At 49.2% G+C, this 16,981-nt stretch overlaps 1 protein-coding gene across 1 annotated transcript in view; it reads left to right on the top strand.

Moving 5' to 3' along the window:
• The window catches only part of GRIK4 (glutamate ionotropic receptor kainate type subunit 4), a gene marked incomplete at both ends in the record, with an annotated part of 271,471 nt that overhangs the window by 86,422 nt on the left and 168,068 nt on the right, over nt 1–16,981 (top strand). The window contains one exon of the mRNA XM_084249559.1: nt 11,901–12,065. Within this exon, the coding sequence (XP_084105685.1) occupies nt 11,901–12,065 (165 nt within the window). The remainder of the gene's footprint in view (nt 1–11,900; nt 12,066–16,981) is intronic.

Below are 16,981 nucleotides of genomic sequence, written 5' to 3' on the forward strand. Positions count from 1 at the left end.
TCAGCCAACAACAGCTCTTCAGGAAATGTAGCCAAGCCAGCGTCAGGTTGCCCAGAAAATCCAGAGTCAGACCTGGTTCTGCTGGGTTCTGATGCAGAGCTGAGTGCCTGCCTCCCACCTTGGCTGGCCCCTCTGGGGTCCGGGTGGCCTGGGTCTCATTCTTTCTCAAAGGTGCCATCCCAGCTCCTCCTCATTATCCCTCCACAAAGAATAGGATTCTGCAGGGACACCCGGAGGTGCCCACAGATGCCTGCTACCAAACAAGTCAGTTTCAAGAAGAAATGAAGTGCATAGATGGGTTTTGCAAGAAGGACAGACCTGAGAGGTATTTGTTTTTGTGAGATGCCATGAAAGAGATTTGAGCCTTCTGCAGACTCTGAGGGAGGCAGCATGGCAGGGAGGTGCTGGGGAGGGGAGACAGAGCTCCCATCACATTCTAGAAGTACATTCCATGAGAAAGGGGCCTGCCTCCCCAGCAGGGAGAACAGTGACTGTCACCCCAATGAGAAACCATAATTACAATGTGAGGTACAAGTTTGACACATTTTGTTGATATGAATCTCCTCCCTTCCACCTTAAGAAAAGGGCAAGAGAGAAAGGATGACAGATTATCTGAATATTTTTTGAATGAATGAGCGAATGAGTTTTCTGTTCCTCTACAGCCCTAACTTAAAAGTCTCTGAACCCCAGTGCCTTCCTGTATAAATATTTCTTGTCCTGCTCGGACTCTCTCCCAGGGGGATGATGATGATGAATACAAAGACCTATTGCTTGTGCTTTGATCTCCCAGGAAAAGTGACAGATAACTGCAAGGTGGAAACAATCAAAGTAATGACAGTTCGGATTTTTCTAGCCATATTCTTGCAAAGAACTCAAAGCAGTTCTAATTGGTCATTATCTCTCTCCTGCCCTTTTCTTTGGCTAGAAGGGAGATTAGCATCAATCAAATGTGTCAAAAGTCTAACTCCCTTTTGTAATTGCCATTTCTGCTCGGAAGTGACCAGGTCCTGTGCTGTAAACTCTAGGGGGCAGGACTTGCATTTTATTCACACTTCTGGGTAAAATGGGGCAATAAGAACCCCTGGGTAGTATTATGGAATAGGGTCTCCCTCCCTAGAATCAGAGATGGCATGAAGTGATGGTGACATCGCATGATGGATATTGATGTAGGGGGAAGGGGTCATGACCATGACTATGGAGTCATGATGACTCAGAGGTGAGTGGATTCTGGGAATGGCACCTGCCAGGTGCCCAGCCAAGCTTACACTTCAGATGTACTTTGCTCTCTACCCTCACTGCTCACCCCCATTGCCATCTCCCCAACTAGTGTAGGACTCTGAGCACAGGAGCCAGAGCTCTCGACTCGTGCCTGGTATGTGATGGGTGCTCAGTCAATACTTGTCACATTCAATATTGAAGTTGACCTGGGCCGTCTCCTCTGCAGTGAAAGGCAGACCTTGTCTGGCATCCTTGTACATGCTAGACCCATTCAGCCTCCCAGCAGCCCTCTTCACTCCCCATCCCTCCTGCCTTCATTCTACTCTAGCCTATAACTCGGCCAGAAGGCTGTCACTGGCAACCATTAGAAAAGACAAATGGGCAGCTCCAGCCCCTATTTCTCTCCCCGCCTGCTTGTGCATGCAGGGAGTCCTGAGTGTGGCTGTCGGGCACTGCCCTGCTGTACGTGTGCATCTGGTGGAGCCAGGGATTATGTCCTTTTAACTGTGGGGTTGTGAAGGATGAAGGGATGGACCAAAAGGTGAACTGCATCTTCAAGTCCAATAATCAACACACAGCAGAATCAAGTGTTTCAACAAATTTGGAAGGTGCATTTGCTTGCATCTGTGCATGTTATATGCAGGACTCCTGGAAGGAGGAGGCAGGGCTCCTGCATGGAAGGAAGGTGCTCACAGTTCAGAGTTGTCCTGTCACACCAGGAGGCAGCACTCAACGCTGCAGGGTACATCCTCCCTCAGCCACTTCCCCTGCTACTCTGTGCTTTCTCCCCAACTCGCACTCTGTCTCCTGACCTCCCTCCAGCCCCTTCTCAGCTTGACAAGTAGCCCCCACACTGCTGAGATGTCAAACCCATCACACACAGCCCTGTCCACGTGCAAGAGCCCAAACCTGTCAGGTGAATGCTTCCCTTCCACGCTTCTCCAGAGGCAGCTGCATGCTCAGAAGAGTGGCAGCTACGTTCACCAGCTCCCTGTGCAACCCACAGACATTTCTCCTGATGCCCCCAGGACAAGTGCCTGTAAGGCTTACCTGTCTCACAGACTTCCTCTCAACCCTTCCTTTGTTCTCACCCTGATCTTCCTCAGTGACTAAATCCATCCCTCCAGCGCCATTGCCTGGGGGATCCTTAACTTAACCCCTCCAGGGACTGTCTTCCTCTCCACTGCCCTATCTAAATCACATTCTGGGTTGTGGCAACCTTTGATCTTCTTCTGCCTCTAAAACCTTACATTTCAAAATCCTGCTATATGAAAACAGCGCCCACCTAGCTTTACCAGGTTATTCCACCTGCTAATGCTTTTCCACCTAGCCACGTACTCTAAGTATATATACAGTTGCTTGCCTCTCTGGTCAAACCAGTTGGACTGTTTTTTTTCTGGGGTTCACTCCCTATCCTATTTGTGGCCCATCACCCTTCCTTTGCTTTGCACTGTACTTACACAGACACACCAAACTGGCTTCAACAAATACCTTTACACATCAGAGCACCTGTTCTAGATGTTTCCTGAAGTCTCTTCCCTGAGCGTGGCTCTCAGAAGCTGACTACCTTAACAATTTTTAGGGAAAATAGAAACTCTTCAGCTCCATCTTGACCTCCCCCCAAATATTTGTTCCAACTTACCTACTAGTATTAGTTAGACTAGTCTAGTGCTTTCTAAAGTGGTGGCCACCAGCTGCTGAGCCCTTGCATTGAGAAGTGCTATTGTTGGGGAAAAAGCATACCCTGAAAGAACTCCATAAACACAGGTTTTATGGACTCCACCCCCACTCCAGACCGAAGATTCAAAACACGAAGAACTACAAATCCCATAATGTCATCATCATGCAAGGGAGGATTGCTGGAAACTGAGAGTGGCGTTAAACAGCCAGGTCTGATATATATCTAGACATGTGGGCCTTGGGGGTCTCCTGGATCTTGGCTCTGGGCTCATGGCTCTTGGTTTTTCGCCGGCTGTTAGCGTGCTATAGGGATTCTGGCTTAGCGGAACTGGTAGGACGCATTCACAAATTTATTTCCCTCTCTTCTCACTGAGTTATTCTTTATTTCCCCTTCTTATGTAAATAAACCCTTTATTAATCTTTTTTGTGTGTGCCTGCAGCTGAGTCTTATTATAAGTGCCTTTTAAGTGCACTGGTGAGGACTCACAGTCAGGCAACCCATTTCTATCGGGGTTGCCCTGTAACACTGTGGGTTATAACATACACAATGGGCATTAAAGTTTCAGCATGAAATCCAGAGTAAAGAAGAAAAACAATGAATTTTATATTGATTCGATACTGAAATAATAGTGTTTGGAAATTGGGGTTCAATCCTTAAAATTAACTTCCTCTGGTTCTTTTCACTTTTTAAAATGTGGCTGCTTGAAAAGATGAAATGACATGGTGGCTTGCACTCTGCTTCTACTGGCCAGCAGCGAGTTGGAATGTAAGCTGTGTTACAGGAACAGGGAGATCTGAAAATGCCGTAGCTCAAAGATAGAAGTGTATTTCTCTCCCACATGAGTGTGGAGGTGGGTGGAAGTCCACGGCTGCTGGGGGAAGGGCTGTGAGGATGGACACTGTCGAAGCAGCGATGGGAACATGGGCACATCATTTCTGGTGTGCCTGTTGTCACCATTTCCAACCAGCAAAATAGGGGAACAGAACCCAGGGCAAGGTGACCTGGGTGTTCCACAGTCACTTTCATCCCAACTCACTGGTCCAAATTCACTTCCTGGCCTCCCCCAGCTGCAGAGGAGGCTGGGAAACCTAGTTAGGTTTCCAGGCCTCCAGGGAACGCTTGGGGTGTTGGATGATTGAAAGGAAGAAAAGGAGGACGTGTCCAGGGGCAGTCGCCACCTTTGCCAGCTTCCTTCCCTGTTCCCTGTTGTCCCTCTCTGTCCAGGTGGGCCTGTACCCTGTGCCCGAAGTGTCTCTCTACCTGCCCTTTTGCAGGACTTGCTTCAGAAAGTGTCTTCTTTCTTTCGAAGTGATCAGCTCTTCTCTCCCCTCTGGCATCCGTCTCTCACCCCCTCTCTTGTGAATTTACAGACCTTTCCAGGGGACAGTGGCATTCCCTCCACCCAGCGCCCCGGCACACTCCTCTCCAAGACGGGCTACTTGACTCATTCACTTCTCAGCCACCTTCTGCCCTCTAAACGCCTCATCACTAGAATGACTTGCTAGTATCCCCTGCGACCTCCTAATTGCCAAATCGCAGGGAAAATTCTCTCCTTATTTTATTTGATTTCCACTTTCCTCTGGCCTGACCTCTGCAGCTTGGACTCCTCAACCAGCTTCTCTTCCTCCACACTCACTCAGATGTTGAGTTCCTGGGGGTTTTGCCTTCTGCCCTCTCGCTCCTTACTCTCCACCTTGTGCCAGGTCCAAATTGTCGAGTTCTCCCAGGTCTGTGTCCCCAGCCTGGATGGTTCTCTGAAAAGCCAGGTTGGGTGACTTTGCTGCTAAAGATCATGCCCCAAACATAATATGACCCCATTATTTCTACCTTTGTCCACAAACAAAAAGAACAACCTCATCTCCCCGTGTTCCTTATCCTGGTCAGTGATGTCACCATCCAAATAGTGAAGTCAGGCGCCTTCTCCTCTTCCCCCCCCTCCAGAGTCAATCACCGTCAAGTCTAACTCATGAATGTCGCTAGATCTTTCCTCTTTCATCCTCACTGCCCTGCAACATCGTGCCCAGCTTGGCTCTCTTTCCTGTGCTGTTAAAATCACCTCCAAACTGATCGTCCTGGCTCATCTATCAACACTCTGGCCGGTGTATCCGCAGTGTCAGGTTGCTGAGTCCCCTGGGATGTCACTGAGGTCACTCATTCACAGGCCTCTGTCCCCCCACTCAGCCACCCCTGCCAGGGGCTCAATCCCCTCTTGCTAGCTGACCCAGTCACCCCAGGCTTCTTCAGTCTCATGCTTGTCCCTGCTTCCTTCAAGATCACAGCCCCTGTGAAGCCCGGTGGAGTCCCGGGCAGGTGGGAGGTGCACCCCTGCACCCCACATGTGTTTTAGGTAAAAGCATGCCTTCCCTAAAACTTCCCTCCGCCACCGGAGAGTTTGGTTTGCCTTTATCTGTACTTCCGTGGAACTCGGCTTCTCTTCATGTATGGGAAAGACTCATCTCCCCCAGCCCTCCCCAAAGCCCCCTCACCCCCCACCCCACCCAGCAGATGTCTTTGAGAGCCAAGAACTGGTCTTACTTTCTGTGATTTCCCAGCACAGTGAGCACCTGAGTGGCCCATGGCTGGAGCATAGTAAGATTTGTCATATCGCTTCCCCTGTTGGGCTGATGACTTTTTGCTTTCGGGACCATGTCCTCCTCTGGGCACTTCGACAGCACAGCCACAACTTCTCCTTCTCTAGATGCGTAGTGCCTTACTCCAGGGGGGCGTTGCACGAGTATGTGATGAATTAATAAATGAAAAGATGAGTGAGTGGATGAATGCTTTACCTGTGTCAATTACAAAGTACAAGATTAAGTGCTGAGTGGATGGCATAGACAATAAGCATTTGGGGGGATTTGAAGAGTGCTGCAGCACTCACCTGGCGCAGGGTGGGAGAGGGCAAGAGAATGGAGCATGGCTATGGATTTGGATATGGATAAAGAAAATTCGAGAGCTTTCCAAAAAAAAGAAACCACCCAGAAGATGGAGAAGGATGAGCAGAGAAGCACAGTGTAAGACTTGAGAGATAGAACCACGTCTGTGTGCCACGCCAAGGAATTCCGTTTATTTTGAGACTGACAGCTAAAAGCAGGGGCTAGCAGCTGTGCGTGGGTGTGGTGGAGGAGATCCCGAGGCAGTGAAACTCTGCTGACTGAGAAAAGGGGACTGATTGAGAAGTACTGAGGAGGTAAAACCAGAGGCAATTGGGGGAGTGAGGAATTAGGGCAAGGACACGATGCCTGGGCAGCTGTTAACTGAACTTAGGAACATAAGAGGAAGAATGTAGGCCGGAAGAGGGTGGTTTACTTTGGGACTGAAGAGATTAGAGATGCTCATCAGACTTTTACGTGCAGACGACAGTAGTCAGGTGGGCACAGGTGTGAAGTATCCTTCTGGAAGATGTTCCTGGGAGACAAGGAAAGGACTTGGCACAGCCCCTCAGGGGTCATCATTATTTAAAGTGGAGGTGGGGGAAAAATGAGAGAATGGTCAGAGAAGTAGGAGGAAAATCCAGGGGGGTCACGTCAGAGACATGTGGTCTCAGGCAAAAAAGAAGGTTCCAGACTGTCAGCTGCAAAGGGAGACCAAAGCAGCCTATTGAAGTGGTCTTGCAGCTCTCAGGTCTGTGACCCAGGCTGCTAGTAAGATTGCATCTACTCGGGCAAGTTCCTTTCTCGATTTTCTCACCTGTAAAATGGGACAGAAAGTTGTAGGGTGATGTGAGGAGTAGGTATGATCATACTTTTGCTTTCTTTGACTGGTACCCAGCAGATTGCTATCTCTCCTAATGCCAGTTGGTGATATAATTAGACAAGGAGTCAAAAGTGTCCACTGATTTTCCAAAAAGATGGTTGTTGGCAGTGACTTTCTGACACAGTTTGTGTGGGGTGGTGGGGACAGAAGGATTGTGGTGGTTGAGGGGACTATGGGAAGAAGTGAAGCAAGTATGGAGGAACCACCTGGGACACCTGGCTTGAATGGAAGGTGAGACAAGAGGGGGAGCCAGAGGGGCCTAGGTGGTCCCCTTTGAGTGGAGGACTCTGGCTGTATTTTAGCAATGGGGAATGAGCTGGTCTGGGAGAGCAACTAAAAATAAAAGAGAAAAGGGAAGTGTGGTGAGGTCGATCAAGGGGTTTCTCTCCTCAAGCAGGGGTCCTCTTTTCTGTGCCTGTTGGAAAGAGATGGGGGCACAAGGTTCAGGCACTTCACAGCCACTGGCCTCTTTTTAACCAGTCTGTGGACCCAGAGTGTGGGATGGCAGCTGAGCAATGGCTAGGAGTGAGGTTCTCCCCAAATGTACATAGTTACACCCCCCTGTGACTTAGAATGTGACTGTATTTAGAGACAGGGCCTTTAGAGAGGTGACTCAGTTAAAATGAGGTCATGGGATGAACCCTAATCTAGAGTCATTGGTGTCTTTACAAGACGAGGAGGTTAGGATATGGACTCTGATGGGGGGAAGACAAGCACCTGCAAGCCAAGGAGCGAGGCCTCAGAATAGAGCCAGCCCTACCAGTGCCTCGTCTCAGGTCCTGATCTCCTACAACTGGAGAAAATGGCTTTCTGGGTTTAAGTCCCCCAGTCTGTGGTCCTTTGTCATGGCTGCCCCAGCACAGCTGCCCAAGTGAGGTCAATTGGGCTTCTGCCCCGTGACCCAGGGAGGAGGTGGTGTGAGTTGGTAGTGAGAGAGGCCTGCACTGTAGTATGATTTCCTTTAGCAGAAGGGATGACGTGGACCAACAGGGGCGAGGAAGCTGGTGAGGGGTGAGTGATGGTGATGGGCTGTAGCTGGTACTGGGGTGCAAGTACCTGGAGCTGGCCTGGGAGCACAGCTGACCGGTTCCCTGGGGGTTCACCAGCTCTCCTTGTTAGCACAGGGCTCTAACTGGCTGAGCCAAGCAGCTGCAGGCAATGTTATAGATACTGCCCATAAAGAGTCTCCAGTAAAACCTCTTTATTCCCCCCCTAAAAGAGGTAAGAGTTATTGAAGTGCTTGGAAACCTTCAGCAATGAGACTCTAGAAGAAACGGTGGATTAGACTGATTTTCCGGTTTGAAGGGGCACGTCTGAGCTGTTGAGAATTTGTGGAGGGAGAACTAACTCTGTTCCAGTTTACACAGGTGGGCAGGGAGCAGGAGAGCCCGTGCCCTGAGGTCTCTGCACAGACACTTTGCCCTGCGCGCCCCATGCTTAGGGGCTGCCGCCAGCCTACGCATCATGGCATGTGCACTGCACCACTGACAGGCGTGGCATCTATGGGCACGAAAAGACATAACTGTGTATCAGTTTGTCACTCAACAACCATTCATGAAGGGCCTACTGTGTGTGCAGAATCATGCCATTATTGAGATGAATCAGTCAGACTCTTTCCTCCAGAAGCTGATGTTTAGGGGAGAAAAGATGATGGACAAATTAACACAATAAAAGTGAGAAGGGTACAGAAAAATTTCTGTGGGAGTTCTAAAAAAGAGGGAATTGATTTGGGATGAGGAATCTGGGTGTTTCAAAGGAAGGATCACACTGGGATTTTAAGGTAGAAACTAAGGAAGCTTCTCTACAGAGATAGAAAGAATGTTCCATGGGAAATCCTGGAGAAAGAGAGCCTGGGTTGGGGAAGTCAGGGAGGACTTCATGGAAGAGGTGGGCTTGATGGGAAGAAGAGGCCTGGTAGGGAAGGGGGGAACAAGGAGAAGTACGTTGTCAGCAGAGGCTTGGAGGAGGGAGTGTAAGGCCAGCCAGGTCCTCCTAACACGGAGGCACTGTCTCTCTGGGGTGGAAGGGGATGCGGCTTGAAAGATGTGTGGAAGCCAGATTGTGGAGGACCTGGTGCTTTTCTGGAGACTGTATTGGGACCAGCCCTTCAGGCACTGGGGAGACCTGAGGATAGAGAGGAGGCCAACGATGAGACGCCCTCCCCCAGGTAGTCACAGCTACATGCATTTGTACCCCCGGGGTGCCGTGCTTCCCAGAATGGTGATAGACAGGGGCCAAGAACATGGAGAGGAGCTTGGACTGCGGTGGACACAGAACCAAGAGGCTACCCTTCTTTTGAGACTTCAAACTCAGAGCAAACTCGGCAGGGGGGCAACTCTTGGTTCATGGAGGAAAGGCCCAGTGTAAATGGAAGGCTCCCTGGGCCTGAAGAAGACAGGTTGAGTACACCTGGGTTGGATGAGTCATGGAATGCAGAGTCTCCATGGCTGGAAAGGGGGTGAAGAACCTGGTCCCCCATCTGATGTGTCTCCGCATATCCGCCCTGCCCTTGCTGCAGTCCCAGACCACCCTCCTCACAGTGCCTGCTGGTCACCTTCTCTGCAGAGCAGCCCCAGGGAGGGGAGCAGGGAACAGAGTTGCTCCTCATTAGGCAGCAGGGGGAGCTCTGTGCACCCCTCCAGCCTGACAGCCAGGCCTGAGGACACCATGTCCCCAGGAGCACGAGCTGCACTTTTGCTCCCAGCACCCTGCTCTCTTTCATCACCTGGCTGGAGACCAAGAACAGCGAATGTTTGTCACACCTGTCGGGACATGTTCCTTTGGTGTCCTGAGCACGCGTCAGCCTGCACCTTGTCCTTGGTGTCCAGAGCCCAGGTTCCTGTGGTCACTCATTATTCTAATCCCAATATGTTTGATGCCAACCAGCCACCCCAGTGAGAAATTAATCATTGTCTAAAACCTAATGAGAAGTGGTGCCAGACAGCACGGGGGATGGGCAGAAAGGAGGACTGGATTGCATGGTGCTGAGTGCATGCGCATGCAGAATCCTGTGTGGGAGGGAAGGGGGTAGGAGTGCTGGGGGGACCTCATACACCCCTTCATAGAAAATCCCTACATCTTGTACCCGACCTGACATGATCCCTCTGTCTCCAAGTGTGTCCAGTGACACTTTGTGAGCTGATTCTCCAGTGAGACGTGGCTGGTTGGTGTCCTCACATCGGGTGTGGTCAGCCGGGGCTGCCATAACAAAACAGCAGACTGAGGGGCCTGAATACAGACATGTGTTTCTCACAACTCTGAGGAAACCCAGGGACCCTGCACAGAACCCCATTTGATTATCCTGCAGGCTGCTCCTTTTCCCCTCTATTCCCAAAGTCTCCTCCTGGGATGCAGCCGAGTGTAATTGTTGAGGTTTCTGCTTCCCGAGTAAGGTCTGATTTTGGTCTTGCTTCCCTAAGGCCACCTGGTGGGAATGCTGCAGGTGTCTAATCAGGTCGGGTCTGCATGGACTCTGCTACTTAACCACGGAAGCGCCCTCCAAGCTGAGGCTGAGGGACAAACTGTGCCCAATGTAGGACCTACCTCTGTACCACAAGTTCTAATTTTTATTGTTCAATAGGGCTATGCATCTGTCACTTCTCAAATCTGGGGGAAAAAAAAGCTTTGTAATATTCCGTGTCCTGGTTTTTGCTTTAGAAAATGGGTCACAGTAGGTATGGGAGGACTATACAGAAAAGACAGTGTGGAGCCGAGTCTCTTCTGTCCACACCAGCCGCAGAGATTCAAGGACCCTGAGTTGATGAAATCTGTTTGGCTTTACTCCCCATGTTGCTTTTCTGAGCCATCACCCTCTGAAAGATAAACTTGATATTTCTTTTTGTCGGCAATAGCTTTATTGAGATATAATTCATATGTGATGTGATTCGCCAGTTAGTGGTTTTTAGGATATTCAGAGTTGTACGTCTATCACTACAATCAATTCTAGAACATTTTTGTCATTCTGCAGAGAAACAGTCTGTGCATGAGCAGTCACTCCCCACTTCTCCCCAACTTACCCACCATCACCACTAGGCAGCCACTAATCTATTCTCTATCTCTATGCACTTGTCCTTGGTGGACTTTTCTAGATAAGTGGGTTCAGCTAACATGAGGCTTTTTGCGCCCAGCTTGTTCACTTGGCATAACGTTTTAAAGGTTCTCATGTTGTGGGATGGACCCACAATTTACTGCTTTTTATTATCAAGTCACATTTCATTATATGGTTGTATCACACTTTGTTCATCCATTTATCAGTTGATAAGTATTTGGATTTTTCCACTGTTTTGTTATTATGAATAGTGCCGTTGTGGACACACATACATGTTTTTGTGTGACAGTTTTTAATTTTATGACTTCTACCAAGAGAATGAATTCAATAGCTAGACTTATCAAGTGCTTACCGTGCCCCTAGGCACTGTGCTAAGCACTTCACACATGCTATTCACATAATCCCCACTGTAGCCCAAGGAGGGGGCTTTCTCCCCATTTGACAAGTGGAAGTAACTGAGTCCCCCAACTAATGTGGGGTGGAGGTGGGATCTGACCCTATGTCTCTATGCTACCATAACACTTATCCTTAATACTGCTTCCGGAACTTGGGGTACTATCGCACTCCAACCAATCACATCGGCTGAGGAGCACATGGATAAAATTGCATGCTGTGCCACTTACATCTATTATCTCACCGAATCCTCAGGTTGTCTTACTATCCCTAGTGTTCAGTGAGGAAAAGAAGTTCAGAGAAACTGCATAGTTCTGTGTATGACATTGTTCACTGGTGTCAGAGCCAGCACGCGGCAGTATCTCACAGCTGTTCTCCCTCTCAAACTTGGCCTCCTGTAGACCTCCTCACCTTGGGGAGAGTTTCTCATATGCCCAGAACACCATTTTCAAAATACAGCCACTATCTCACTTTCTTTGCACACATGTGCCTGGTATGTATGTAGACGTCCCTCTGAGGCGCACCATGGCCGGGACCTCATGCAGCTGGGACCTCTGGTGGCCGGCCATGGCATTACAGGTGTCCTGAGGTGCCTATCCACAGTAGACTCCACTGCTGCAAGCTCAGACCTTCAGCATGGCAAGGGCTTGCTTTGGTGGCAGCTCTGAGGATGGCAGGGTGGAGGGAAAATGACAGGGGCAGAAGCTGCCTGCAAGAGGAAGGTAGCAGTGGGGTGCGTTGGGGAGGAGGAAGAGCAATGGCAGAGGGCCAAGTACCAACTGTCTCCCTGTGGTTGCCTGCCCACAGCTGCTATCTTGGATGACCCCATGGAGTGCAGCAGAGGGGAGCGGCTCTCCATCACCCTGGCCAAGAACCGCATCAACCGCGCACCTGAGAGACTGGGCAAGGCCAAGGTCGAGGTGGACATCTTTGAGCTGCTCAGAGACAGCGAGTACGAGACTGCAGAAACCAGTACGTAGAATGGGCAGGGCAGCCCTCTTTCCCTTTCCGGCGGAAGTGGGGCTGGTGGTTGGGTTGCAACCATCGCCTGAGCTATAGTGAGGTATTCCCAAGGGAGGGAGAGAACCACAAGACCATATGGGGCTCTTAGTCTGGATGAAATGTCCAGGTTTTATTGTAAATCACATTTAGAGTAGAATGGAGACAGAATTATCACTCATCACACATTCTTTCATTTATCCACTCATTCATTCCTTCAAATGTAGATCCATTCATTTCCTGGACATTTTGTACCTTGTGTGTGATTAAGAAAGAAGGGCTAGCAGTCCTTATAGGCTCCTACTATACAGTCCAAGACTATCATGTCCTTGCACATCAGATCTTGTGCTGAGGGCAGAGTTGTGGGAATAAAATGGATCCTGTGATGGAGTTTGGCCCTCACTCTGTGGGTAACCTTGGACCATTTAGCCTCAGTTTATCTATCTGTGAAGTGGGAATGCTAAATTCTAAGATTTGGTAAATTCTAAGAATGCTAAATTCTAAGATTTGCACCTGGCAAATATTTGCAAGTTGTGAGATTTAAATGACTAAAAGTGTGGAAAATCCTCTGTGAATTGCATGTTTTACAGACACACATAGTAGGTCTCTAATGTCACCCACTATGCACAGTGCGCTACTGTTAATTCTCCCAGCAACCTGAGAGTTAAGTGTTATTATCCCCACTTTACAAAAGAAACTGTGGCTCAAAGACATTGAAGAACTTGCCCAACCTCAGAGCTAATTCATGGCTCAGTGGGTCTTGGGACCTGAACTCAGGCCTTCTGCCTGCAAGTCCAGGGCCACCCCCCCACCCCTCTGTGCTTCTCTGGTGTGTTGCTGATATTGCCTTGACCACTTTACCTGATGGCTTCCCAGTTAGTGAGCTGGTGGCTTATAGCTAAGCTGGAAGTGAACAGCTCCAATAGCGTTGGGGGGTAGGGGAAGGAGAGGAGCCCCTCTAGCCCGGAGGATGGGAGTATCAATTCCCCAAGACCTTGAGGTGTCCCGGACTCCCTTTCTCATCTATTTCAACCTTTAAGGACACTCAGTGGAACAAACAAGCAAAATAAAATAACAGAACAGTTTACCCACGTATATTATGTCAGACATCTGGTCTTCTGTGTGTGAATCCAGCAGTGGTCTAATCTGAACTGTTTGTGTTAAAAGAGAAGGAACACACAGGCAGTGGCCAAGTTGGGTGGGCAGGATATGGTGAGGATCCAGAGAGGACAGGGAGAAGCAGCCAGGCTCCCTATCTGGCTCATAGTTTCTTCAGTGCACTTCGGATGTTGAATCCATGCTCTGCTTTCTTTGCCATGTTGGTTTGCTGGCTTATTCCTTGTGCACCTGCCCCAGAATGGCCATGCATGTGTGATTCAGTCTTGGTTTATTCATTCAAGAAACTTTTATTGATTATTTGATCTAGGCCTGGCATGATTCAGGATATCGTGCATAGGAAGCAATGCAGAAAGGCAGACAGACATCCCTGCCCTCAGCTGACTTATAGTCCCTTATTGTGAGCACATCACTGGTTTTCCTCAGTGCCTCTTGGTTTGGATTCCCAGTAGAGGATCTGATTGGTGCAGCTCACCTCGCCATGGTTGGCCTCATAAGTCACAGGTGTTGACCAGAAGGCCTGATGACTCCCTAGGGGAGAGTGTCCATTTCCGGAGACTGAGAGTGGGCTCCTACTATACAGAACAGGGTCAGGGGAGCAATAGACCCAGATTCCCCCAGAAGCGGGCTTGGGGAACTTCTTGCAGTGGTCATTCATTTCTTCATGTGTTCAGTCAGTGAATCTTTGGTGGGTGCCTATTCTATTCTATTCTATTCTATTCTATTCTATTCTATTCTATTCTATTCTATTCTACTCTACTCTTTTCTACTCTATTCTAGGCAGTGGGACTCCCCAGAGAATAGATCGAAATCCCAGTTGTCAGAGAGGTTAAATTCTAGTACAACTCAAGGAAGATTCAGATATCTCTGGGTCTTCCAAATGAAATACGATATAGCAATGACTTCTTGTAAATCTCCTAGTCCTGTCTGTAGTGTTTCTTTGTTCAGGAGGGCCGTTCTTAGATGAGGGTCCAGATTTCTAAATAGTTCCACAATTCATACTTTGAAAAACCAGCTCCTTCCTTTTCCTTGGTTCTTGAGGGCTTTCCTGGCAGAACAGAAAACACACTTGACTCATTGTGGATGGAGGTCATTAGCAGATGTAAATTTCCTCTCCCAATGACCCATGCAGCCTAGCTCAGTAAAGTCAGTATATCTAAAACATTAAGCCAGATGAATCAAGGGAATAAAGGAAACTGATATCTTTATACCATATTACAGAGTTTTGGGGCATCATCAAATACCCTTCTTTTAGGCACCAAGTATTTTATTAGCTAGTGCCCTTAGTTCAGCTTTTACACCTCAATATATTTGAGGCATGATTAGCATTTGTTAAAAAAAGAGGGCTTCTGGATCTTTCTACGCCAGAGGCCTTTCATCTGAAACCAGAGCTGCTTCCCACAATGGATTTTAAACACTACCCGGATAATTCATAGAAAGTTTGCAGCCCAGCTCTTTCCCTGCCAAAGTGAAGGTTATGAGTGGGTAATGGGTTCGTGCCATTACCTGAAGCAGTTTTGGGAGAATGTAGGCAGGAGGGAGACAGGATGCCTGGGAGAGGGAGGGGCAACACTCTTGGGAGCCCTGCTTTGGGGACACTGTATAATGTAAAGATCAGGAGCATGGGTTTTACAATGGGACTGACCACGTACTTACTAGCTGCATGACTGTGGGAGGCTGCTTAACTATTTTATGTCCCAGTTTCCTTGTTCAAAAAATAGGGGTGAAGGTCATTTCTCCTTGTGAGTCATTCAGAGCACAACTTGAGCCAGTGTTGTTGAGGGGCTAAGCACCGGGCACGTAACAGGTATTCAGTAAGTGGAGTCAGCTCCCTCTCCCTTTGAGCTGACTCCCCCCCACCCCCATCTCTTACTGTCATCCCTCTCTCTCTCCCGTTTCAAAGTTCAGCACCCCTACAAGGCAACACATCTACCTACGGGCCCCTCGGCAAGGGCCTTTCTTGCTGTCCATATGCCTGTGGGACAGTATTTATCAAAGGCTCTTCCCCTTCCGGACTTGATGCCTCTGACAGCTTTGGGTCCATGGAAGTTGCAGTGGGCCACCCCAAGACCCCACTGCTTTGTGTCATGATGTTAGAAGGGGCACCATGTCCCCCCCCCCCCCACTTACACGCAGCCACCCTGGACTAGCTGCTAGGAACTATAGACCTGAGCAGCCAGGTGAGGCTATAGAACTCAGAAAGTAGGTGGGCTAAAGAGATGGCTCTTGCTTTTGCGGCCCAGCTTGCAGCCTGGCACTGCTGGAGAGGGGACTTGGAGGAGACTTATGAAGGAGAGATGTGCAGAGACACTTGGAAGAGACATGTGAGGAGAGGCTGACGATGACTGCTGTTCTATTGATGTGTACCTCCTGTTGTCCCAGCTTCCTGGGACCTGCTTCAGAACCCCTTTCCTATGGTTCTCTCCAGAAGGTACCTTAGACTGTGACAAACTTTCAGGCCTTAGCAGCCCATTTCTGGCCCATCCTGTTTGACTAGACATTTGCCCATGAGGGTGTGGGTCATTTTGAGTGTATCATTGGGAAACACTTATTAGTAATATCCTCTCCTTTTTTCCCTCTTTATGCACATCAATTCTATTAAAGTTCCTTCAGCTTTGCCTTAGAGTGCATAAGTTTGGGGGTCCCTGGGCCCCCCACGGTTGTGTGCTAACAATGAGCTGTGGCTTCCCTTGGCTGGTGGTCCAGGGCTAATTTGCGTTGTTAACTTAAACCCAATTGAGTGGCTCTGGGCCCTGAGCCTGTTGGAGTGCAGCCAGGGCCTGGTCTGAAAGCCGCAATCCTGCAATGTGTGGCCGAGCCTACCTTCAGTGATGTGTGAGCTTCTGAAAGTTCACACAAGTCACACTTCATGAATTATATTGGGCGGGCATGGCAGTCAAGGGGAGTCATGGCTATTTCAGAATCAGAAATTATGAGTTGTATAGAAATGAAAGGTGTGGAGTCCAGAGTTCAGCCTCATCGTTTGATGGTTGGAAACCAGGACTGGAGGTGGAAAGATGAGATTAATTAATATCATCCCTGCATGCTGGAAAGGTACCTGTAGAAAATCACCCCTCTTCTATTTGCTTCATCTGGATTTTCAGAGTGAGTTTATTTAAAATGAGGGGGCCTTCATGAAGCTTCAAATGCAGGTCTGACTCCCTTGACCTCTCTGCCCTTTTGCCATCATTGCCTGAGGCTTCATGATGTTTGACTTACCAATCCCTCTACATAGCCCATAGATCTGAAATGAGAGGAATGGACAAGACCCATTAGGTCATCCCCTTCCTGCCCGGCCCCTTCCTTGGCTTTGCCTCCCTATCTTATCTCCAGCTCAGCCTTTCTTATGCAGGAAGCTCCCACCAGGCCTTGCCCTCCTCTGTTCCCAGAGATCAGTGTGTTTCCCGCAGCTAAGGTATTAGAGCTTAACTAAGTGCCCACCCTCTTATCACCCAAACACCCGGAGGCACCATCCCTGCTGCTGCCAGAGCCAGTTTGAGGTTTAATTTACTGCAGAGCTAGAAGCAGGAGCTGCCCCATCAAGCCCTCGCCTCTGCCTCGGTTTGTCTCTGTGAGGCCAAGCGTGCTATCAGCTGTCCACACTGCTTCCCCTGGAGACCCAGAAGCGCACTGGTTCTCTGGCCCACATGATGTTGCCGACGCGTGACACTCAGCTGCTCCTTCTGCACAAGCTTCGTGACTCCCGGCAGGCTCTGTGGGCATGACCTCAGGTGATCTGAAGCCACCTCTAGCTAGAGAGGGCGAGCATCCCT

This window comes from Talpa europaea (genome assembly GCF_964194135.1).
Source record: "Talpa europaea genome assembly, chromosome: 12".
Taxonomy (NCBI): Eukaryota; Metazoa; Chordata; class Mammalia; order Eulipotyphla; family Talpidae; genus Talpa; species Talpa europaea.